The 26573-nt window shown below is 49.5% G+C and overlaps 1 protein-coding gene across 1 annotated transcript in view; it reads right to left on the minus strand.

Moving 5' to 3' along the window:
* Nucleotides 1-4417: 4417 nt before the first annotated feature.
* Nucleotides 4418-26573, minus strand: part of LOC120381809 (zinc finger protein 850-like) — a 288805-nt gene continuing 266649 nt past the window's right edge. Inside the window, exon 8 of the mRNA XM_039499943.1 lies at nucleotides 4418-4991. Coding sequence (XP_039355877.1) covers nucleotides 4418-4991 — 574 coding nt within the window. The remainder of the gene's footprint in view (nucleotides 4992-26573) is intronic.

Raw genomic sequence — 26573 nt, forward strand, 5'->3', positions numbered from 1 at the left:
TACGGGGCTGGCTGCAGGCAGGGCAGGGGGTGCAGGGCTGGCTGCAGGCAGGGCATGGGGTGCGGGGCTGGCTGCGTGCAGGGCAGGGTTGCAGAGCTGGCTGCAGGCAGGGCAGGGGGTGCGGGACTGGCTGGAGGCAGGGCAGGGGGGTGCAGCAGGGGTTGGCTGGAGCCGGGGCATGCGGGGCTGGCTGGAGACAGAGGCTGGCTGCAGGGAGGGCAGGGGGTGGAGGGCTGCTGAAAATGTACTGAGAGGTATTTTAAGGTGAAGATAACACCATGGTTACCAGGTGACTGGCACATCCTGGGTTAAAGAAAGGAAGGGACCTGGAGTTAATACTCTGAAGTATTTGTGTTACCAACCCTGTCACTGTCTGACCCCCCTTCAGTGCGGAGCAGGTGTGTACGTTGCTGTGTGGAACGCACAGACTCCTGCAGAGCGGGGGCAGCTGTTTCCATGGCAGAGAGCCTGGCACTTAGGAGACTTTCTTGACTTGCTGTTTTGAAGCAATTCAGTAAAATAAGGGTGGAGCTACAATGTCCGGTCCAAAATTTCAGCCCCCCTGGTGCAAAAACGCTATTTTAGGATCTAAACAGGAGGCTTCCAGCGCTAGGACACCTGACCAGAGAGCTCAGTGGGGGCGTAACAGCTGCTGACTCTGAGGGTCCTGGGCAAAATCCACTTGCAGGTGGAGGCGTTTCAATTTATTTGATCGATAATGAGGAAGGCGAAGATTTAATCACGGGTATTTTTAGTAAATGTCATGGTCAGATCACGGGCAAAACCCAAAAGCTCATTGCCCATGACCCGGCCATGACTTATACCATAAATACCCCTCATTGAGTCTTGGGGAGGGAGGCCCAGGGGGTCCGTGGCACCAGCTGTGGGCGCAGGGAGTCCAGGGGGCCCGTGGCACCATGTACGGGGGGAGAAGCCCTGGGGACCCACTGCCACTCCAGATGCTGCCAGGTCAGGGGAGCCCCAGAGGCCAGCCCTGCTCCGGCCACCTCTGGACAGGTGCCAGGAGCCACTGAGCTGTGGCTGCTCCTGCCACCCTTGGAACCACTGCTCAGGCTGCCCCCAGGCCAGCTGCTGGGGCAGCCACGGAGTCAGCCGCAGTGGCCACTGCAGAAGTCACAGAATCTATGACTTGTGCAGCCTCCATGACACAGAGGGATCCCTAATAAAGAGACAAACCCCTCCCTGCTGTGACTGCAGCTCCTGGAAGGAAAGAGAAGAGAGAAGGAGAGCGAGAGACTCCCTGTCACCTCTCTCCCCTGCTCCCTCCCCCTTGTATTCTGTAACCCCATCTCACTGGGTTCCTGTGCTGATGCCATGGGGGTGACTCTAGAGTTCTGGGGATTTGGGGGAGGAAGGGGCTCTTCACTTCTCAACATTTCACACAAATTTGTCTTTGGGCTGAAATTTCTCCTGTTAGGCCTCTCAGTCAGAGCTGTACCCACCCTGTTTGGGGCGAGGAAGGGAGGGAGATGTAAATTGCAGAGCAGGCAGAGAAGTCGCCCATAAAGGGTCATATTGATCTGGTGACTGGCTCTGACCTGGGGTCACACGTCCTCTGACACAGGCTCATGTGCAGAACATGGGAGCTCTGGCTTGTCCTAAATGCTGTAGAGTGTGAGTTCCTGGAAAGGGCAGGGGAGAGGGAGCAAGAGGAGAAAGGCAGAGACATTGGGGGGAGGAATTGGGGGGAGAAGAAGGAGAGAACAGAGAGACAATAAATCAGGCCTGCACAACTCGTAAAGCGGCGAAGGCCACATTCCTCCAAAGAAAACAGCCAAGGGCTGAAATCTCCCAGCCGGAGGAAACACCCCGCCCCAGGGCCACCCAGCCCTGCGGAAACAAACCCTCCTTCCCCAGCACCGCCCCACCAAAACAGCTGTGGGCCAAAAAGGAAGGTTGGGGTGGGGAGGTGATGCTTTATTTTAAATCAACCAGGGGCTCCCAGCTAAAGAGGTGGCTGGGAGCCCTCAGGGTCAAATTAAAGGGCCCGGGGCTCCGGTTGGGGAACCCGGCAGGGCCGGCTCTAGGTTTTTTGCTGCCCCAAGCAAAAAAAATTGTGGCTGTCCCCCTTCCCAGCCCTGGGCTCCCCCCGTACCCTCCTGCTGCCCCAGTCCTGGGCTCTCCCCCCACCCACACACACACCCTGCCACCCCACCCCAGGGCGTCCCCCCGTCATCCCCACCAGTGCCCACCCAGCACCCTGCTGCCCCAGCCCTGGGCTCCCCCTCACCAGTCCCCCCCGACACCTCCTGCTGCCCCAGCCCTGGGTCACTGGTAACTCGCTCCCAGGGCGGGTCATTCAGCCGGAATTTTGGATGTGCACAAAACACAGACAGGATTGGTTCCCATATGGTTACAGAGCTGCAGTAAAGTGGAACAATTTTCAGCTTGTGTGATTGGAGGAGATCTGGGTGCATATTATAAGACTGTCCTCCATAAATGAGGAAAAGTTGAGGTGCCTTTATTATTCTTTTGTTCCACTCTTTCTTTCTATGGGGAATTTGCCAATGCAATATCACTGTCTTCCTTTCAAACAAACAAAAAGGCAATGGCTGTTGAAAATAGCAATTCCAGCCCTGGGAAGCATTTCTTGCTCAATTTTATCCTACTTTTCTACAGCAAGTTACAGTGGATCAGTATATTTGATTTGGGAGAAATGAAGAAACAGCGGCCCAAACTGAGCTTGAGCACTCCTTAAGTTTGAGGTGTTAAAATCTGGAACGCTGGGGCTGGGGGTGGGGGGGCGCCAGGGGGGAGCATGGCAGCAACTGTCTGGCGCTGCACAGAGCCAGACACGCTGGTCTGAGTGGCACAGTAAGCAGTTTGGGGTTTGGAGAAGGGTAGGGGTTCTGGGGGCAGTCAAGGGACAAGGAGCAGGGGGTTGGATGGGGCAGAGGTTCAGAGGGGCAGACAGGGGCCAGGCAGCACTTGGATAGCCATGGGCGTCCAGGAGGTTTATCAGGGGACTGGTAGGGGGTGGGGTCCTGGGGGGAAGTTGGGTGGGGTCTTAGGAGGGGGCAGTTGGGGACAAGGAGAAGGGAGGCTTAGATGGGGCAGGGGTCTCGGGAGGGTAATCAGGGGACAAGGACCAGTGGTGCTTAGATAGGGGTGTAGTTCCTGGGGGCAATTGGGGCAGGGGTCTGGGAGGGGGCAATCAGCGGCCAGGGCTGGAATTCAAAGGGCTCTGGGCTGCTGGCAGCCGCGGGAGCCCAGAGCCCTCTGATTCCCGGCTGCGGCTGGGATTTAAAGGCTCTGGGCTCCCAGCCACAGCGGCAGTGCAGAGCCCTTTGAATCCCGGACCGCTGAGATTTAAAGGGCTCTGGGCTCCTTGTTCCTGCAGGCAGCCCAGAGTCCTTTGATTCCCTGCCGTGTCTGGGATTCAAAGGGCTCTGGACTGCCCGAGCGCCGGGAATTTAGAATCTCGGCGGGCCGCACAGTGAGCTCCGCGGGCGCATGTTGTGCAGGCCTGTGATAGAGGTATATAAAATTACGAGTGATGTGGAGAAAGTAGATAAGGAAAAGTTATTTACTTACTCCCATAATACAAGAACTAGGGGCCACCAAATGAAATTAATAGGCAGCAGGTTTAAAACAAATAAATGGAAGTTCTTCTTCACACAGCGCACAGTCAACTTGTGGAACTCCTTGCCTGAGGAGGTTGTGAAGGCTAGGACTATAACAGGGTTTAAAAGAAAACTGGATAAATTCATGGAGGTTAAGTCCATTAATGGCTATTAGCCAGGATGGGTAAGGAATGGTGTCCCTAGCCTCTGTTTGTCAGAGAGTGGAGATGGATGGCAGGAGAGAGATCACTTGATCATTGTCTGTTAGGTTCACTCCCTGGGCTGCTTCTGCTCTACAACTATAATTGTCTTTTTACACCAAAATCACTAACTTGAGCACCCAATTCCATGTACAGTCCTAGTGGATGTAAGGCACAGGTAACTTTTGCCTCAGGGTAGCTTATTGGCATCAACCCTCTCTCCCGCACCTGGAGCTGATGAAATTCCTGGCTGGAGGGACACACGCTCCTACAAGTCAAAAGGAAAGGAGCTGATAGAAAAGATCACAGGACTGACCCCAAAGAAGGGTGAACTGCAAAAGTCAGAAGCAGGCAACTCATCCGGCAGAGCTGAGAGACCACAGTGAAGATGGTGCAAAGATCACTATATTGGAATTAGCAACAAATCTTTGAGAAGCCCTAATAAAGGCATTTCTTACAGTTCTCTCCCATTTGGATTTTCTGATCTCTAATAGGGAATGACATCTGATTGAAGCTTTTCCCAAATGCAGAGCATGTATAGGGTCTCTCTCCACTGTGGATTCTACGATGTCTGACAAAGTCTGAGTTCTCAGTGAAACTTTACCCGCACTCAGAGCATGTGTAGGGGATCTCTCATGTGTGGATTCTCTGATGTCTGATAAGGTTTGAGCGCCGACCGAAGCTTTTCCCGCACTCAGCGCATGTGTAGGGCGTCTCTCCTGTGTGGATTCGCTGATGTGTGATAAGGGCAGAGCGGTGACTGAAGCTTTTCCCGCACTCAGTGCATGTGTAGGGCTTCTCTCCTGTGTGGATTCTCTGATGTGTGATAAGGATTGAGCACTGATTGAAGCTTTTCCCACACTCAGAACATGTGTAGGGCTTCTCCCCTGTGTGGATTCTCTGATGCGTGATAAGGTGTGAGCGCCGATTGAAGCTTTTCCCACACTCAGAGCACGTGAAGGGATTCTCCCCTGTGTGGATTCTCTGATGCGTGATAAGGCGTAAGCACAGACTGAAGCTTTTCCCACACTCAGAGCATGTGTAGGGCAGCTCCCCTGTGTGGATTCTCTGATGTCTGATAAGACTGGAGCGCCAACTGAAGCTTTTCCCGCACTCAGCGCACGTGTAGGGCGTCTCCCCTGTGTGGATTCTCTGATGTGTGATAAGGTGTGAGCGCCAAGTGAAGCTTTTCCCGCACTCAGAGCACGTGCAGGGCGTCTCCCCTGTGTGGATTCTCTGATGTGTGATAAGGTGTGAGCGCTGATTGAAGCTTTCCCCGCACTCATGGCATATGTAGTGTGTCTCTTCCAAGTTGATTCTCTCATGTATAATAAGGGCTGAGTGGCTACTGAAGTTCTCCTCTGGCCTCTGCTGAGTCTCAGAGGCTTTTACTTTTTCTTGGAGTGCACAACTCCTGGAAACATTCCTTTTGGGTCTTCCTGATAATGTCTCATATGGTTCTCCTTGCTCAGCATCTTCCTGCTGGGGTTTCTGCTCCTCAGTCTCACGCACCATCCTATCACCTGATGGGAGACAGAGAGAATCCAGGCATAGGTCACTCCCTGTGCCTGAGAGAAAGGAAATGTCAGAGACAGGAATTTCAAAAGGGATGAACAAACCAAAATATGTGCAGGAGAGATCAAACCTATCAGGAGCTGATTTTCCCCAAAGGAGAGAGCAAGGGATCAGTTTTGGTCTGCATTTCACCAGAACATGCAGGGGAAACTGGGATCAGATAGGGATCTGCTGCCAGTTGTTAGTCAGGATAGGTGGGAAGCCATGAGTGACATCTGCCTAATTATTCCACATCTGCAGGGAACAATCCTGAACTTGGAGAGCTCACAAAGTCTTTGTAGGGCATCCCGAATGTTTCCTGTATTCACGGACAGTTTTTGACTTGCTTTAACCAAGTCCTCACCTGTGCAGGCAGCTCTTGGAAGCACTTCTTTCTCAGAACCCTGGAGGTCCAGGACCCACGGCTCTTCCCCTCGTTCAAGCTGTGAGACCACATCAGGTTTGGAATTTAGAAACCCTATGCCAGACAAAGAAAACAAGGGAGGCAGGTGGAATTTGTGGGATACTTGTCACAAAGAATAGTCCATGGTTTTAAGCTCAGATCATTTTTAAGCAGTAACATCCCAAGACCAGCTTCCTTGGCTCCAAGTGGCAGGAGAGTTATTATTATTATTAATCATACGCATTACCTAAGTGCCTAAGGACCAACTAACAGTGTGTCTCCATTGTGCTAGGCACAGTACAAATGCAGAATAGTAGATGGCCCGTGCTCTGAAGAATTTACAGTCTAAATAGACAAGACAGACACAGCATGGGGGAAGGGTAGAACCCTCTGTTAGAATGGCGATATTCAGGCCTGCCTGCAAAGCCTTCCCCACACACTTAGGTGTATTTTTATCAGTTAGCTAGTTACAGGAGTATGAAAACAAAGAATCAAAATCACAGTGTGCCTGTGTCTGGGCCTTCTCTCACTAGGACAGCCTGAGGCCTTGTTCTTAGGCTAAGGCCTTTGGCTAAGCAGCAGGGGCAGCCATAAGCTGGGAAGCGAAGGGTCACATCCTCACATCCCAAACCAGTCACACTGAAATAAGGTGCTATTGGGCTGTTAGGAAGACAGTCCTGTCTGGATCTTAAGATGGTTAAAGAAACCTTAATTTGATAGCATTCTGTCTGGCAAGAAATCACTTATCTATGGTTGTGGTTGTGAAACCCTCATTTCTGTATTGCTTTATCTTTATGGCCACCACTTTTACATTGTTAATCGGTCTGGTTCTCTAATTGTTTCTCTCTCCTGTATAATTAATGTTGCCAGGTGTAAGTTAATTAGGGTAGTGGTTTATAATTGGTTAGAGCAGGAGTAGGCAACCTATGGCGGCACACAAGCTGATTTTCAGTGGCACTCACACTGCCCAGGTCCTGGCCACCGGTCCAGAAGGCTCTGCATTTTTAATTAATTTTAAATGAAGCTTCTTAAACATTTTAAAAACCTTACTGACTTTACATACAATAGTTCAATTATGTATTATAGACTTATAGAAAGAGACTTTCTAAAAACGTTAAAATGTATTATTGGCACATGAAATCTTAAATTAGAGTGAATAAATGAAGACTCAGCACACCAATTCTGAAAGGTGGCCGACGCCTGGGTTAGAGAATTATGTCACAATATGTTAGAATTGGTTAGTTAAATTTCAGCACAATTATTGGTTAAGGTATAGCTGAGACTATTACTCTATAAATGGGGTCAAACTGGAGGGGGGAAGGAAATTGGAATAATAGAATATCAGGGTTGGAAGGGACCTCAGGAGGTCATCTAGTCCCACCCTGCTCAACGCAGGACAATCCCCAACTATATCATCCCAGCCAAGGCTTTGTCAAGCCTGACCTTAAAAACCTCTAAGGAAGGAGATTCCACCACCTCCGTGGGGAACTCATCCCAGGGCTTCACCACCCTCCTAGTGAAATAGTGTTTCCTAATATCCAACCTAAACCTCTCCCATTGCAACTTGAAATCATTACTCTTTATTCTGTCATCTGCTACCACTGAGAACAGTCTAGGCCTGGTCTACACTGGGGGGGGAGTTCGATCTAAGGTACGCAACTTCAGCTACGCGAATAGCGTAGCTGAAGTCGAATACCTTAGTTCGAATTACTTACCCGTCCTCACGGCGCGGGATCGACGTCCGCGGCTCCCCCGTCGACTCCGCCACCGCCGTTCGCGGTGGTGGAGTTCCGGAGTCGACAGGAGCGCGTTCGGAGTTCAATATATCACGTCTAGATGAGACGCGATATATCGAACTCCGAGAACTCGAGTGCTACCCGCGATCCGGCGGATAGTGAAGACGTACCTCTAGATCCATCCTCTTTGGAACCCCCTTTCAGATAGTTGAAAGCAGCTATCAAATCCCCCCTCATTCTTCTCTTCTGCAGACTAAATAATCCCAGTTCCCTCAGCCTCTCCTCAGAAGTCATGTGTTTCAGTCCCCTAACCATTTTTGTTGCCCCCCGCTGGATGCTTTCCAATTTTTCCACATCCTTCTTATAGTGTTGGGCCCAAAACTGGACACAGTGCTCCAGATGAGGCCCCATGAATGTTGGTTAGGGGGCGAACGGGAACAGGGACACAGGCAAGGCTCTGCAGCATCAGAGCTGGGAAGGGAACAGACTGTATCGGCGTATAGAGATAAGCCCGACTGGTGTGAAGGGCTTGAATATGTAATCTTATAGGTGTAAAAATTGTACAGACTATACCAGCCTGTGACATCATCAACGAAGTGCCCATTTGTGCCTGGGTAGGGGCCCTGCTCTGGGAGGGAGGATGCAGCAAGGACTCAGGATCGGTGGCCGGGGTCTCTGTGCACAGAGATGGGGAGGTTATGTGAGGAGGGGGGTAATGAGTGGGAGAGGGAGGTCAAGTGTTAAAATAATAATATTTGGGGGAAAAATGTATAATAAAGTGAAACTGAACAGAAATAAAACTGGAGTGGAGGCTCTAAAGCAACAAGGCTTCGGTAGGGATTTGGGGTTAAAGGTCTGGGATCCCCCACAGCTCCAGATCCCCAAACCTCTCCTCCCTCCCACTGACCCACCCACCCCACTTCCTGGGTGCCCTTCCTCCACATTCCCCTCCGCTTCTTCCCATTACTCTCAGCCAGCACCACCTCCCGGCACCTTGAGAACTTCTTGTATTTTCTCCTCGTCTCTCACAGCCTCCTACCTCCCTGCTGCTTCTTAGCTCTAAGCCTGCACACACCCGCCCCATGTCCTGGCATATCTACTACCCCCCGTCTCCGTCCCTCCCACGGCTCGCTTATCCCTTCACCCATGGGATCCTGAACGGCAACATTACACGCTCTCCTAAAAGAGCTCATCTGACTGTCACACAAGCCAGGCATGAGTCACACACCTATTTACTCAATTTAGAATTCTACAGGCAGCATATTTTCCTCTTAAAATGAGGAAAAGGCATGTAAGCTGCAGTTATTAATGTAGTTATGAATGTATTCAATAAGGATACATTCAATGCAATTTTAAAATGACTGACGGCACCAAAAAGGCACATATCCAAAAATGATACTAGTGGGTGGGAGATAAGGCAAAAAAAGGGGGGGCAAGGAAACTTGTCAAAACTTGTATGACGAACAAATGTATACAGTTATTACTACTCAGGTTCTTCAGAGACCCCACAGCTTCTAATAACCCAGGGACAGGACTCCTTACCCAGCGAGGTCACCGTCTCATAGTTCTCCTGCATGACATCCCTGTAGAGGGCTCTCTGAACAGGGTCCAGTAGTGCCCATTCCCCTTGGTGAAATACACAGCCACCTCCTCGAAGGTCACTGGCCCCTGAAAGAGCAAGAGTCCAACACTCAGTACCTGCTGCCCCACTCACAACCCCACTATTCACGGAACAGCAGCACCAGGGAAATGGAAGCTCCGGGAGGCACATGTTAACAGAGTCCCACCCCACCTTGCCTAGAACAAACAGGCGGCATCAGAGGGTAGAAAGAGAGAACCTTTGTGTCTCCCAGCTGACAGACAGAGGCAGGGTCTTCACGTTTATCACATACCTACTAGCCAGAGCTTGATATAGGAGATGGGGCTGGCTCTGGACCCTACTAATGGCTCCCTGGTAGGAAACACTCCCCAAATAAAATATAAGAAAGAAAAGGAAGTCAGTAGTAAAGAATATTAGTTAGAACAGGGTAGGCAACCTATGGCACGGGTGCTGAAGGCAGCACGCAAGCTGATTTTAAGTGGCACTCACAATGCCCGGGTCCTGGCCACCAGTCCGGGGGGCTCTGCATTTTAATTTAATTTTAAATGAAGTTTCTTAAACATTTTAAAAGCCTTATTTACTTTACATATAACAATAGTTTAGTTATATATTATAGACAGAGAAAGATCTTCTAAAAATGTTAAAATGTATTACTGGCACTCAAAACCTTAAATTAGAGTGAATAAATGAAGACTTCTGAAAGGTTGCTCACCCCTGAGTTCGAAGGTCAGAATTGTAGAAAATTGGTAAGGGAAGTGTGACGTTACTGATATAAATTGGGACCATATAGAACATGGGTTGCAACCAAGGTCCTGTAGTGGCACCAAATCTGATATAAAGGGGGTCAATATGAGGTGTCTAAGACCAGGTTATGGGTTGCTGGTTATGATTATGCTGTCTGTATGTATGTATCATTTTGTAGTTGAAGTTATGAATATTAGCTCCATACTGTCTGTATTTCAAGCTGGTGCTGTGCTTCTGGGAGACATCCCAGACAAGTTGGTGTTAGTTCTGCCTAGCCTGCTTGATGGCCCATTAAGGACCATCAGCTACACAACTGACCCATGGAGAGAAGGCAGACACCCCTTGTGACTCAGCAAAGTATGCAGGGACTGGCCCATGTGACCTCAGACTCCATTTTGCTGTAATTTTCCACAGTAAGGACAAAGAGGTTCTTACACCTGGAAAAGCCTATATAAGGCTAATGCCTCATCTCCATCTTTTCTTCAATCCTGCTTCTACCTCTGGAGGGACTTTGCTACATGCTGAAGCTCTACACAAGGGACTGATGACCCATTCCAGCGGGGGATGTTCTCCAGAGACTTGATTTGAACCTGCAGTTTATGCCATCACTGCTACAAGCCTGAACTAAGAACTTTGCCATTACTGTATGTAATTGATTCCATTTAACCAATTCTAGCTCTCATCTCTATCTTTTTCCTTTTATGAATAAATCTTTAGATTTTAGATTCTAAAGGATTGGCAACAGCGTGATTTGTGGGTAAGATCTGATGTGTATATTGACCTGGGTCTGGGGCTTGATTCTTTGGAATCGAAAGAACCTTTTTCTTTTATTGGGGTGTTGGTTTTCATAACCATTCCTCCCCGGGACGGGTGGCACTGGTGGTGATACTGGGAGACTGGAGTGTCTAAGGAAATTGCTCGTGTGACTTGTGGTTAGCCAGTGAGGTGAAACCAAAGTCCTTTTTGTCTGGCTGGTTTGGTTTGCCTTAGAGGTGGAAAACCCCAGCCTAGGGCTGTGACTGCCCTGTTTGAGCAAGTGGTCCTGAATTGGCACTCTCAGTTGGGTCCCGCCAGAACCGCCTCGTCACAGGAAGCTATCAGAAATCAATGACCAATCAATGAAAATAAGAAGGAAGTTTTGAAAAGTATATTAATCCTAACAATGGTAGTGATAAATTACTAGACGGAAATGGCAGAATTATCAAAAATAATGCAGAAGAGGTAAAAGTGTTCAATAAGTGTTTTCTCCTGGATTTGGAGAAAAACAGATGCTGTACTCGTATCATAAGATGTTGACGATTTACACTCCTTCCATTCCAACAAGAACTCACAAGGACATTAAACAGCAGCTATTACAGTTAGACATGTTTAAATAAGCAGGTCCAGATAACTTATATCCAAGAGTTTTTAAAGACCTGGTGGAGGAGCGTGGTGGACTATTAATGTTGATTGTAATTAGGACTTGGAACACTGGGGAAATTCCAGAAGACTGGAATTAAGCTAATGCTGTGCCAATACTAAAAAGTGTAAAAGAGATTACCCAGCTAATTACAAGAGAGTCAGTCTGATATCAATACTGAGCAATATAACGGAGCAGTCGATACTGGATTTCGTTAATAAAGAATTAAAGGAAGGTAATATAATTAGTACCTATTAACAAAGGTTTAGAGAAAATAGATCCTATCAAACTAACTGGATATCCTTATTAGATGAGATCAAAAGTTTGGTTGCAGCTAATATTATTGATGTAATATATCTAGACTTCTGTAAGGCATATGACTTGATTCAGCACAATATTTTGACTAAAAAACTAGAATGATACAAAATAAACACAGCATACATTAAATAGATTAAAAACTGGGATTGTAAATGGGGAGCCATGGTAGAGTGGATTTCTTTCTAGCGGGTTCCCACAAGGATTGCTTTTTGCCCGTGTGCTATTTAACATTCTTATCAATGACCTAGAACAGAATATAAAATCATCACGGATAAAGTTTGCAGTTACCACAAAGATTGCGGGTGGTGGTAACTAATGAAGTGCCAGTAGATTCAGGCTACAGCACTGGGAGTCTGGGAAGTTGTCCCAGCCCTGGCTGGAGGGTTATTTCCTGTTCCACAAAGAGGAGAAGTTCCATTCCCAAATCCTGTGCCTTGAAATTAGGCCCTATCTGACACTACACCCCATATTCAGCATAGTGGTATGGTTATAATATGATTAGGACATAATTATGATGCATTTTGTGCAAGATGCGTCATGTGCTGAATATGATTATCCTATTTGTGTGCATGGATCATGTTTGTATCTGAAGTTATGGATATTGACTCTGTATCTGTATTTCAAATGTGCTTACTCTGGGTAACACCCACAACGAGCCTTTCAGGTACAACAATGAAGAAGCCAGACAGAGCTGATGGCTCATCAACAAAGATAATGGACCATGGAAGAGCTTAGCCTTCCTGTGATTGTTTCAGCCAGCTTAAGAGTCACGGCTACTATGACTCAGCAGGACATGTGACTAGACCACATGACAACGAACTCCATTTTGGTACCTGTAGTTTTTCACAAACTGGACTGGGAACTTAGTTTGGAACAAATGGTTCCCGCCATATGGAAAAGCTACATAAGGTGGGGTGTGACATCATCTCTTGGCCTCATTCCCCACACAAGCAAACTCCTGGAAACACCTGAGGAACAAAGACTGAACTGCTGCTCCCAGGGTAAAGGGATTTCTAGCTTGTGTATGGAAACTTGGGGGACTGCTTGTACCATCAGTCAGGGTGAGAAATTGCTAATTCAAATTCTATCCATCTAGTATGTTAGGCTTAGAATTGTTGGGATACGTTAGGGTTCAGTAAAACAGCTGGGAAGCTGCTAATGTGCTGACATGCATTGGGGACAAAGGCATAAGCAGGCAGTAATTCTTTGCTTAACAAATAAGTTGCCATATTTTTCCTTTCCCTGTTGCTTGTAAGAATTGACATTGATGCAGCTGCATGAGAAATGTAGTTGCTGGAATGAATGTCCTTTGTGTGAAAGAAAGTAAAAGAAATGTTATCTCCCCCTCCCCCTTCTTTCCCAGCTACATAAACAAGCCCTGGCTTATGGCCCCTTCCTCCCTCCCCGAGAACTGCTCATTGACCCTTCCTCCATACCCTGAGAACTGCTGTTTAGGGAAATTTGTGGCAACACGTTATTGCAAAGAACGGTATTTTCAAGGTAAAAATGCCTCTATGATATGTGTAATACTGTGATAGTGGATAGGGGTGGGTATACTAATTGTATGAGTGTTTACTACTTAATGAGTAGTTTTGGGGTGTTGTAATGGATGTAGGTGTTTACATACAAACTTAGATAAAAGGCATGTGATGTAACTAATCCAGTGCTTACTCGATAGTTGGGTCAAGGGGAACAAGTAACACAATAAAGAAGCCTGTATTCATATCCGCCTCTGGATCAACCGGCTCCTTTTTGTTCTAACAATAATTACTTAAAATCTACCTTTCTGCCATTAATAAACTTGTTTTATGCTTTATCTTAATCAGTGCATTTTGAATAAAGTGTTTGGGGAAAAGCTGAGCTTGGTTAGCACAGGCTTGTTGTGCACATCTTTCCTATATCGAGGGGAAGGCGAACTATATTAATGAGCTTACATGATACAGATCCCTGTGCACTATAAGATGGTATAATTCTGAATTTATACTACAGCAGGTGTGCAAGGTTGGGGAGCTGGGAAATTGGCTGTTGTCGTCTCTCTGTCCTTGAGTGGCTCAGGTAAAGCACTCAGGTAGCTTAGTTGGATGCATGGCGCCACCTGCTGTCGTGTTGGGTGATAACAGGGCCTGGAGAGGCTGGCTGAATCTCCAGCAAAGCAGTGTGAGAAGGGCCAGCCCAGCTTGAGGGTTAGAGGGCACAGCGGTTCCCAGAACCATCCCAGACTGCACCCCGGGGTGACAACCCATCACACCCTAGAGTACACAAGTCTCAGCAGGTTTGTCACATCCTGTCCCCTCCCTTTCTCCACCCGAGATATTTCCTGCCTCCCACCACCTCCAGCAGCTCCTACCCTCCTATGCATTTACTGCTCCTCTCCTCCAAGCAGAACCCACCACCAGCTCCCTGGTAATCCCTTACCTGAGCCAGCTCCATTGCAGCCATTTCCTTCCCTTTGGGAGGATGAAATGATCTGGAGCAAAACGTGGACGTTAATCTGTAGCCTGCCAGGACGAGAAGGGCAATGTGAGAGAATGCAGAGGGGGCTTTTATCCATTCCACATGCTGATTCCCCCCCTGATTTTTCCCTGCTAATGGACACTCTAGGTTCTGCCACACTGTGAAGCACAGAGTGACCTTATTCCAGTAAAGGCCTAGCCCCCTCGCACCAAGGTGTAACCCTCTGAGACACGGTGAAACCCGCCCAGTAACATCCTCTGTTATACTTACCAAGTTTGCAGACAATACCAAGCTGGGAGGGGTTGCAAGTGCTTTAGAGGCTAGGCCAGGGAGGGAGAGCTCAGTGGTTTGAGCATTGGCCTGCTAAACCCAAGGCTGAGAGTTCAATCCTTGAGGGGGCCATTTGGGGCAAAAATCTGTCTGGGGATTTGTCCTGCTTTGAGCAGGGGATTGGACTAGATACCTCCTATGGTCCCTTCCAACCCTGATCTTCTATGATTAAAATTCAAAATGATCTGGAGAAAAGGACTGAAGTAAATAGGAAGAAATTCAATTAGGACAAATGCAAAGTGCTTCATTTAGGAAGGAACAATCAGGTGCACACGTACAAAGTGGGAAATTCCTGCCCAGGAAGGAGCACTGCGGAAAGGGAGCTGGGGGCCATAGTGGATCACAAGCTAAGTATAAGTCAACAGTGCAAAAGGGCAAACATCATTCTGGGATGTATTTGAGGGAGTACTGTAAGCACGACACAAGTAGTAATTCTTCCACTCCACTCTGTGCGGATTAGGCCACAACTGGAGTACTGTGTCCATTTGTGGTTGCCACATATGAGGAAAGATGTGGACAAATTGGAGAAAGTCCAGAGAAGAGCAACAAAAATGATTAAAGGTCTAGAAAACATCACCTATGAGGGAAGATTGAAAAAAATTGGGTTTGTTTAGCCTGGAGTAGAGAGGACATGATAATAGTTTTCAAGTACATAAAAGGTTGTTACAGGGATGTGGAAGAAAAAAATGTTCTTAACCTCTGAGGATAGGACAAGTAGTAATGGCCTTAAACTGCAGCAAGGGCAATTTAGGATGGAGATTAGGAAAAAACTTCCTAACTGTCACAATGGTTAAACTCCAGAACAAATAGCGTAGGGAGGTTGTGGAATCTCCATCATTGGGGATTTTTAAGAGGAGGCTGGACAAACACCTCAGGGATGGTCTAGATAATACTGAGTCCTGCCTTGAGTGCAGGGGACTGGACTAGATGACCTCCCAAAGTCCCTTCCAGTTCTATGATTCTATGAACCAAAGGCCAGTGAAGAGCAGAATCAAAGGAGTCACTCTGGGGATTCTCCCTGTCACTGTCCCCAAGGCAGCTCTCTCAGGTTAACTAAGTTGTTTGATGCTTTAGCCTTTGTAGAGTCTCTCCTGGCAGTGCCCCCTTCTTGGGCCGGGCCTAGTTTTAGCTTTTGACAAGCGTGACCCCGGGGGCTCTGAGACTGGGCCTTCTTGCCTCAGCACATCTTGTTCCTTTCTGTGGCTCCCCAGTGAGTCCCAATGAGTAGATACTCCTCATACAGACTGTGAACATAAGAAGGGCCCACTGCATCAGAGCAATGGTCCATCTAGACTGGAGTGTCTAAGGGAATTGCTTGTGTGTCTTATGGTTAACCAGTGGGGTGAAACCAAAATCCTCTTTGTCCTGCTGGTTTGGTTTGGTTTGCCTTAGAGGTGGAAAAATCCCAGCCTTGGGCTGTAACTGCCCTGTTTTAAGCGATTTGTCACTCTCAGTTGGGTCCCATCAGAACCGCATCGTCACAAGTATCATCTGCAAACTTTGCCACCTCACTGTTTACCCCTTTCTCCAGATCATTTATGAATACGTTGAATAGGATTGGTCCTAGGACTGACCCTTGGGAAACACCCCTAGTTACTCCTCTCCATTCTGAAAATTTACCATTTATTCCTACCCTTTGTTCCCTGTCTTTTAACCAGTTCTCAATCCATGAAAAGATCTTCCCTCTTATCCCATGATAACAATTTATGTAAGAGCCTTTGGTGAGGGACCTTGTCAAAGGCTTTCTGGAAATCTAAGTACACTATGTCCACTGGATCCCCCTTGTCCACATGTTTGTTGACACCTTCAAAGAACTCTAATAGATTAGTAAGACATGATTTCCCTTTACAGAAACCATATTGACTTTTGCTCAACAATTTTTGTTCTTCTATGTGCCTGACAATTTTATTCCTTTACTATTGTTTCAACTAATTTGCCTGGCACAGACGTTAGACTTACCGGTCTGCAACTGCCAGGATCGCCTCTAGACACCTTTTTCAATATTGGCGTTACATTAGCAATCTTCCAGTCATTGGGTACAGAAGCCGATTTAAAGGACAGGTTACAAACCATAGCTAATAGTTCCTCAATTTCACATTTGAGTTCCTTCAGAGCTCTTGGTAAATACCATCTGGTTCCAGTGACTTGTTACAGTTAAGTTTATCAAGTAGTTCCAAAACCTGCTCTATTGACATTTCAATCTGTGGCAGTTCCTCAGATTTGTCACCCACAAATGGTTTGGGAATCTCACCAACATCCTCAGCCATGAAGACTGAAGCAAAGAATCCATTTAGTTTCTCCGCAATGACTTTATCATCTTTAAGGGCTCCTTTCGTATCTCAATCGTCCAGTGGCCCCACTGGTTGTTTAGCAGGCTTCCTGCTTTTGTTATTACCTTTTGAGTTTTTGGCTAGCCCCTTCTTCAAACTCCTCTTTGGCTTTTCTTATTACATTTTTACACTTAATTTGGTAGTGTTTATGCTCCTTTCTATGTACCTCACTAGGATTTGACTTCCACTTTTTAAAAGATGCCTTTTTATCTCTCACTGCTTCTTTTACATGGTCGTTAAGCCACGGTGACTCTTTTTTAGTTCTTTTGTTGTGTTTTTTAATTTGGGGTATATATTTAATTTGGGCCTCTAATATTGTGTCTTTGAAAAGTGTCCATGCAGCTTGCAGGGATTTCACTCTAGTCATTGTACCTTTTAATTTCTGTTTAACTAACCCCCTCATTTTTGCATAGTTCCCCTTCCTGAAAATAAATGCCAGTGTTGAGCTGTTCTTCCCACCACAGGAATGTTAAATGTTGTTATATTATGGTCACTATTTCCAAGCGGTCCTGTTATAGTTAGCCCTTGGACTAGATCCTGCGCTCCACTCAGGACTAAATCGAGAGTTGCTTCTCCTATTGCAGGTTCTTGTACCAGCTGCTCCAAGAAACAGTCATTTAAAGTATCCAGAAATTTTGTCTCTGCATTTTGTCCTGAGGTGACATGTACCCAGTCAATATGGGGATAATTGAAATCTCCCATTATTATGGATTTCTTTATTTTGATAGCCTCTCTAATCTCTCTTCGCATTTCATCCTCACTATCACTGTCTTTGACAGGTGGTCGATAACAGAGCCCTATTGTTATATTCTTATTAGAGCATGGAATTACTATCCATAGAGATTCTATGGAACATGTGGTTTCATTTAAGATTTTTTACTTCATTTGAGTTTACATTTTCTTTAACATACAGTGCCACTCCCCTCCCCACCCCCCGAGTATGACCTGCTCTGTCCTTCCGATATATTTTGTACCCTGGAATGACTGTGTCCCATTGATTGTCCTCACTCCACCAGATTTCTGTGATGCCTATTATGTCAATATCCTCCTTTAACACGAGGCACTCTAGTTCACCCATCTTATTATTTAGACTTCTGGCATTTGTGTACAAGCACTTGAAAAACTTGCCACTGTTTATTTGTCTGCCCTTTTCTGATGTGTCAGATTCTTGTGTGTGTGAATGCTTCTCGTCTGATCTGGCCCCTACTTTATCCTCTTCCAGCCTCTCTGCCTGACTAGAACTAGAAAATCTCTATCACTAGACTCTCCTCTAAGACAAGTCTCTGTCCGATCCACGAGCTCCTCTGCAGCCATTGGCTTTCCCCCATCTCTTAGTTTAAAAACTGCTCTGCAACCTTTTTAATGTTAAGTGCCAGCAGTCTGGTTCCACGTTGGTTTAGGTGGAGCCCATCCTTCCTGTATAGGCTCCCCCATCCCCAAAGTTTCCCCAGGTCCTAATCAATCTAAACGCCTCCTCTCTACACCATCATCTCATCCACCCATTGAGACTCTGAAGCTCTGCCTGCCTACCTGGCCCTGTGCGTGGAACTGGAAGCATTTCTGAGAATGCCACCATAGAGGTCCCAGATTTCAGTCTCTTTCCTCGCAGACTCAATTTGGCCTCCAGGACGTCTCACCTACCGTTCCTTATGTCATTGGTGCCTACACGTACCACGACCACCGGCTCCTCCCCAGCACTACACATAAATCTATCTAGATGCCTCAAGAAATCAGCAACCTTTGTACCAAGCAGGCAAGTCACCATACGGTTCTCCCGGTCATCACAAACCCAGCTATCCTTGTTTCTAATGATCAAATCTCCCATTACTAACAGCTGCCTTTTCTTAATGCCTGGGGTAACCTCAGTGCAAGAGGTTACCCCAACACCATCTGGGAGGAGGGTCCCAATTATGGGAAGGTTTCCCTCTGCTCCCATTGACAGCTCTCCTTCCCTGGGCCTTTCATTCTCCTCAACAGCGCAGTGGCTGTCTGACCGGAGGTGGGAGAAATCTACAGTGTCCCGGAAAGCCTCATCAACATACTTCTCTGCCTCCCTTAGCGTCTCCAGTTCCACCACCCTGGCCTCCAAAGCCTCCACGCGGTCTCTGAGGGCCAGGAGCTCCTTGCACCGAATGCACACGTAAGCCACCCGCCCACAGGGCAGGTAATCACACATGCTACATTGAGAGCAATAAACAGGATAGCCCCCACTCTGCTGCTGGGCTCCTGCCTGCATTCTCTCTTACAGCTACCTAGGTTAACAACAGCGGTTTTGTTTCAATCAAGAAGTTTGTATTATAGCTTAAGTGTTTTAAAGAATGGCAAGAGTACCTCGCCCCTTCCCACTCCCCTTCCAAACTCCCTCACGAAACTCCCCATTAGCAGCCCTGTTTGAAAAGCTCCCTGGTCACTTGATCACTGCTTTACAAAGCACTCCCCTATCACATATCCCCCTGCCTCCAGCCCCTGCTTGAGCCACTCAGGGTAGGGGGCTGGGAGCACCCCCAGTACCCCAGCCCACCCTCTCAGCCCCAAGACCTGACTCCTGCATCCCCTCCCACATAACGAGCCCTCACACCCCATGCTCTGACTCCTGCACCCCCCCCCACATCCTCACCCGCACCCTGAGCACCAAATGGGAAGTCCTGCACCCCCCCCTCTACATTGCCACCTGCACCCCTCACACCACATGGGAGCTGCCCCAGGTAAGCACTTCACACCCCAACTTCCTGTCCCAACCCTGAGCCCCCTCCAGCATCCTAAAACATGGCCAGACCCTGCACCTCAATCTCCAGCTCCGCCTGCACCCCAACACCCGCCCCGCCCCTGCACCCCCCCCCCTGACTCCCGCCCCCTGAACACCCTGCCCTCCCCGACCCCTGCACCCCCGCCCACCCCCCGCCCTTACTCCTTCACCCCTCTCACACCCCCCCCAGTTCCCTGCCCTCCCGGATTCCTGCAACCACCCATAACCACTTATACCCCACCCCTGCCCATCACACACCCCAGCCCTGACTACTGCACCCCTCCCACACATCCTCCTGCCCACCATAACTCCTGCCCCCCTACATCCCCACCTGCATTGCTCGCATGAAACAGGAGCTGCTCCAGGTAAGTGCTCCACACCCCAATTCCCTGCCCCAACCCTCAGCCCCCTCCCACACCCTAACTCCTGGCCAGACCCTGCACTCCAACATTTTTAATTTTTAATAAAGGGCTCTTATCCAAAGCGCTTTAAAATAGTTAGCTAACGGCACAAACAATATATGGAAAGATCATTAAGTGGTGCACCAAGACTCAGCGATTTTCAAGTGGTCTGTGGAAAAATCGGTTAGACGACAAAAACAATCAATGTACCTCACTTTATTTTCATTTACTTCCTATTACTTATAGGAGGAGGAGGAAGGAAAAAAAGAATGAAAAATGGGGGTGGGAGGGAAATGAGAGAATGTTCTTTTTCTTGCCTATGTCCCAAGGAGGGACCCCTAAAATGAAGCTAAGCACAGGGCCCCACTCACGCTAAATCCACCACTGAGCTTCCTTCTCTGGATACCCCCAGCCAGCATTCAAGGACACACGGAGTGTCTGTGTGATAAGTGACCCTGGACCAGCAGCTCTGACTCCAGCAGCCTGCTTGTTACACCCCAAGCATTATTGTGGTCTGGGTGGAGAAAGCTCAGGGTTTGAGAGGTCAGGGGTAGGAAGCTTCCTAACCCTGTTTTACTTGAGCAAACAGGAGATATTTGACACTGTGTGATACTGCTCCTGTGCTCTGTTCCCAAAGCGTTCTGCAGCAGGGGAGGGTCTCCGGCAGTGTGTGTGTGTCACTGGCATATCGGGGTGATGCTGAAACAGGACAGAGTAGAGGTGGCATTGTGGGGCTGGCGTGAACCATCTCTCTTCTTTTCCCTTCCAAGAACAGAGGACAGGAACCCTTACCCAGCGAGGTCACATTCTCATAGTTCTGCTGCATGACATCCCTGTAGAGGGCTCTCTGACCAGGGTCCAGCAGAGCCCACTCTCCCCTGGTGAAATACACAGCCACCTCCTCGAAGGTCACCGGCCCCTGAAAGAGCGAGAGTCCAACACTCAGTACCTGCTGCCCCACTCACAGCCCCCCCATACATGGGGGACAGGAGCCAAACAGAAACTCTGGGTGGATTGCAGTCAACAGAGTCCCACCCCCACCCTGCTCAGAGCATCCAGGAAACACCAGGGGGAGGGGACGAAGCGAGAGCCCCTCCTCTCTCCCAGCAGAGCCATCACCCCCCTACTAGCCACAGACTGATTCAGGAGATGGAGCCCCTAGCAGGGTCCAGGGAGAGCTCGCTGGCAGGGAGTCCAACACCCTCCCCATTCTGAAGAGCTGGATGGGAAGGGAGGGGAATCTCCCCTAAGCCTCACTGGTGGGTGCCCCCTTCATATCTCACAGCAGCCGCTGGTTAGTCAGGTCAGGCTCCAGCACTATGAGTCTGGTCAGTTTTCCCAGCCCCATGCAGCTGGGTTATTTTCTGTTCCACAGACTAGAGCATTTCCACTGCCGAACCTCCTGGGTCTGTTCCTAGAATCTAGGCCACATATTAAATAACTCCCAGCAGGTTTAGCACACCCCTGTCCTCCTCCCTTTCTCCACCCTGTGCATTTCCTGCAAACCAGACTGCAACCTCCAAACCAGCCTGTGCAAACCTTCCCATCTCCCACGTATTTGCTGTCCCTCTCCCCACATGGAGGAACCCACCAGCAACCCCCTGATAATACCTACCTGAACTGGCTCCTCTGCAGCCATTTCTCTCCCCTGTCCAACGAGAGGACGGGATGAACTGGAGCGAAACATGGACGTTATTCCGCAGCCTGGCAGGGCGAGAAGGGCAGTTGTGAAGGTTTCAGAACAGGCTTTAACTCATTTCACAGCATGATTCCCTCAGGCCCTTTTCCCCGCACACAGACACCCTAGAGTCTGCCATACTGAGAAAGGCTTGATCTCTTTGTACAGTGTAGACCTGGCCTCTCCTGCCAGGCTAAGCCCACAGTGACATTTTTAACCTCCCGTCTCCCTCCCCTCACCCCGTAACAAAGTCTCTGAACACAAGGCTAGAAAAAAGCAGAACCAAAGGAGTCACTGTGGGGGATCCCCTCAGACACTGACCCCATGGCAGCCACACCCCAGCAGGAGGGATATGGAGTCAGGAACTGGATTTTCCTCTGTCTGATTCTCATCTTTTCCACAGGAAAGTGACTCTATCCAGGGTGCAGTAATACATCTGTCTGGGTAGATTAGAGATCTGGAAATCTCTCTCCAAACTCTTCTCCCCCATAGCCCCTTTCAGTCTCTCTTTCTCCTTCTATCTCCTTTTCCCCTCTCCCTGCCCATCTGGTAGGAAAGTCCCATTCCTGGGTAGTTTGCTCCCCCAGGGCTGGATTTGCTCCTGCAATTGTTAATTGGGTGAGAAATGAGGGGGGGTCTGTTTGTGTAGAGTCATTTTAAGGCCAGACCCCAGCATTTTCCCTTCGTTTCTTTCAGTTACCTGGAGACTCTGGCTCAGAATTTAGTATTAACAGGGCCCAGGGCTGCCCTAGGGGGCTAGGACCAGCTGGAGAAAGTCATCCCCTGGGCCGGGCAGAGAAGCAGCTTTAATTCAGGTCACTTCCCAGCACAGAACCCCGCTGGGGGAGCAGCAGCTGCTAAGCCTGGTCTCCCAGATCACTATGGAGGCTGCAGCGTCTGACCCAGGAAGCTGAACCCCAATATCCTGAGCAGAGAGGGACAGAGCGTCTGAGCAGCTTCCCTCCTTTAGCTCTCTGGGGAGAGCAGCTAATGAGAGCCCCTCCTCACAGGGAGAATTGCTGATCTCATTTGCCCCACTGTCCATCTGGAGTCACTCCTTGTCCTTCCATACAGTGACTCTGGATTAACATTGGTCTCAATGAAACCAGATTTCAGAAAGAATGAGTCCAGAATGCTGTGGAAGAGACCATCGTGTGGCAGTGCTGACCCCCTTCCTACCTCCCTCATACCCCAGATCTAGGACAAGGACTGGGGGGCACAATTTTCCAAATGGAACTGAAAGTTCCTGCAGTTTTCAAAAGAGGAGAAAAGCAAAATCTGTGATTTCACACTAACAGTGACTGATAAATGGATAGAAAGTTATCACAGTGACAGGGCATGTGACTGGGGAATGCCCAGCAGTGCTTGGAGCCAGGACTCTGACACAAGTTGATCAGAGAGAAGGATCATGGTTAGTAGTAGCCCCCAGACATTGCCCAGTACCCAGAGCCCAGACCCCACAGCCAGGGGCAACAGACACCCCCTAGCCAGGGTCCCACCAGATATTACCTGGGACGCAGCTCCCAGAATCCCTGGCCAGGGACCCCAGATACCCCTCAAAGCCCCACCAGCCAGGGAATCCCCACCAGACCATGACTGTCAGGTTGGGAATCCCAAAGGGTTCCCCCCACCAAGAGCCCCCAGCAGCCAGGGACACCCCGCCAGGAACTCAGTCCCTCACTGCCTGCCTAGGACACCCCCGATTTCCAGCAGGATCTGCCATGTCGTTTGTCTGGGACCCCCTCCTCTGCCCTGATGCTTTTCAGTGGGACCCTTCACTTTGCTTGCCTGGCATCCCCTGAGCTAGTGCCAGAGCTCCGCTCCCCCCCCCCCCCCACCCCGGGCCCGGCCGCGCTCCCAGGAGTCTGCGGGGGAAGCCCAGACAGAGCCCCGGGCCCAGCACCAGGCTCCCTCTAACCCCCTGCCCCACCCTCAAGAGATGCCCAACCCCACTGTTCTGCAGCCAACAGCGACACCCACCTCCAGGACCCAAAGCCTCAGGGCTGGGCACATCAGAACCAACCCCCCCAAACCTCCAGAACCCACCAATTTGATTAGGGTCCCACCTGCCCAGTCACCTAAACAACTCCCACTACCACAACACCCCTTCAGCTCCAGCTGAAATCTCCCCACACAGACACCCCTTCCCCCAGTGCAACACTGTTACCTCACAGTGCCTGAGAAGTGGATAGAAAGTGACCACCGCCCCCTGCTGGCCAGTCACACAGGCAGAGGGAGCCCTGGGGGATGTCTCTTGAACAGGAGAATGGAAGGCCTGGAGGGACAAAATAGGTAAGAAATGTTCATGCCTGTTACTAACAAATAATGGCCACCATGGATCCACCCCAGAGGTGGCTGCATCTTAGCACTGTGGGAATCAACCTCTCACAGAGACCATTTGCTATGGGGTTTGGGATACTTCTGGACCCACACTGCACTGAGTGACCTCCTCATCCCGTGCCAGCTGGAGAAAAGAAAAGGGTCCAGCCAACTCTCCCGTTACCAGCTGGGAACCACTGATCCCCGAACAGGGGGAGGCCTCGAGCTTTGATGTGTATTAAAGATGTGGCTGGTCTCTTTCATCAGCAAACATTTTAACACAGATAAAGGGGGGAAGAAATGGTTCTCAAAGGAGAGGGGAAAGATCAACACTGGGAAATTTAACCCCCTGCAACTTCCAGGATGGACAGTGATTCAGGGCAACAGGTTTCCTCCAAGAAAGGAGAAGTTGCTGGGATTGAGAAACATGGGGAACAGCCCCAAACATGAAAGGATTTTCAATTGATATTTGATAATAACGTAGAACTGAAAGAGAAAGACTGGAAATCTGAGAGATTTTGGCTCTATTTTTGCAAATAATAGAGAGGAAAGTGGAAAATCAAAGGGATTTTATATCAGTTTATATCTGATATGCAGTAAAATGTCAGTGTTTCACATCAGTATTTGTTAAATGAATAGAGAGGAAATGGGCAACATTTGCAAACATTTTATATCTATGGTCAAGAAGCTGAGAAAAGGGGTAAATCTGAGATTTTCTTGTTATTTTATAATTGGAGAGGGGGGGAATCTCAGGGCATATTCAATTAGAAACAAACAACTAGAGAGAAGTGGGGCAAATGTTTAGGGTATTTTATATCAACCTTTGAGATTTGCAGAAAAAACATGTCACAAACTATGCAACTGGAGGTGGAAAATCAGACTCCTGGAGAGACCGGGGGGAAATGGGGGAGACGGGAGAGCGGCTCGTTGGCGGGGAAAGGGGCGAATCTCCCCGGATTTTACAGCCCGTGTGAGACACTGAGCGAGAAAAGGGGCAGAACTGGAGAGAATTTGTATCGGGGGCGAGAGGCAAGTGGCACCAACAGGGACAGGATCCAATTAACCCCCCTCCCCTTCGCCCGCCCGCTCCCGGGAATTTCCTGGCTGCCCAGAGACAGTTCAAACCCCCGCGTCCCACCGACCTTCCCTCCCCGCAACTCCGGCTTCTCCCGCCCGACACCCCCATCTCCCCACCACAGGGGATCCCCTGCCAGGCCCCAGTCTCTGCCCCCAAATCCCAGCGGGGGCGGATCCTGCTGCGGCTCCGCTGGGGCCGAGGCGGCCCGAGGCTTCTCCCGGGTTCCCGGGCAGAGTCACGTGCCCGCCCCCGGGGTCTCTCACTCCCGGGGCTCCGGGCGGGGCTGGGGCGGCAGAGCCAGGGCTGCCCGGGGCGGGGCCCAGCTGGAGAACCCCCGGCCGGGCCCCGCACAGACCCGCCCCGGGGAGCAGCAGCGGCTCAGCCCGGGCCCGGCTAACGCGGAGGCGGCGGCAGCAGCTTTGTTCTCCCGCCCGCAGCGGGGCTCGCACGGAGCATGCGCGATTTTACCTGCTGAAACCCTCCGTTACCTGGGCTGGAGAGAGCAGAAGCGGCCCCGGGGCAGGCTGGGAGATGTAGTTCCTGGCTCTCCCTGGAACGGAAGTGACGTTGGGGGGAGAGACCCCCCCCGCCGAGTTGCAAACGCGCGCAGGCCCCTGCGGCTCTGCTTGGCTCGCGCGGGGCCGTTGGAGCCTCTCTGCCCGCCCCAGCCCCGGTGCGTGAGAGACCCCGGGGGGCGGGCACGTGACTCTGCCCCGGGGAACCCGGGAGAAGCCTCGGAGCCGCCCCGGCCCCAGCGGAGCCGCAGCAGGATCCGCCCCCTCTGGGATGGGGGGGGCCGGGGCCCGGCGGGGGGTGATGGGGGGCGAAGCTGGAGCTGGGGGGGGGGAAGGGCAGTGGGGCGCGAGGGTGGAGGGGGGTTAATTGGCTCCTGTCCCTGTTGGTGCCACTTGCCTCTCGCCCCGATACAAATTCTCTCCAGTTCTGCCCCTTTTCTCGCTCAGTGTCTCACCCGGGCTGTAAAATCCGGGGAGATTCGCCCCTTTCCCCGCCAATGAGCCGCTCTCCCGTCTCCCCCATTTCCCCCTGGTCTCTCCAGGAGTCTGATTTTCCACCTCCAGTTGCAGGTCGTGACACGTTTTCTCTGCAAATCTCAAAGGTTGATATAAAATACCCTAAACATTTGCCCTGAAATTCTCCCCCCTCTCTAATTATAAAATACCAAGAAAATCTCAGATTTACACCTTTTCTCAGCTTCTTGACCATAGATATAAAATGTTTGCAAATGTTGCCCATTTCCTCTCTATTCATTTAACAAATAGTGATGTGAAACACTGACATTTTACTGCACATCAGATATAAACTGATATAAAATCCCTTTGATTTTCCACTTTCCTCTCTATTATTTGCAAAAATAGAGCCAAAATCTCTCAGATTTCCCCCCTTTCTCTTTCACTTCTACGTTATTATCAAATATCAATTAAAAATCCTTTCGTGTTTGGGGCTGTTCCCCCTGTCTCTCAATCCCAGCAACTTCTCCTTTCTTGGAGGAAACCTGTTGCCCTGAATCACTGTCCATCCTGGAGGTTGCAGGGGGTTAAATTTCCCAGTGCTGATCTTTTCCCTCTCCTTTGAGAATCATTTCTTTCCCCCCTTTATCTGTGTTAAAATGTTTGCCGAAGAAAGAGACCAGCCACATCTTTAATACCCATCAAAGCCAGAGGCCTCCCCCTGTTTGGGG

This window comes from Mauremys reevesii, linkage group 14, assembly GCF_016161935.1.
Source record: "Mauremys reevesii isolate NIE-2019 linkage group 14, ASM1616193v1, whole genome shotgun sequence".
Lineage (NCBI taxonomy): Eukaryota > Metazoa > Chordata > Testudines > Geoemydidae > Mauremys > Mauremys reevesii.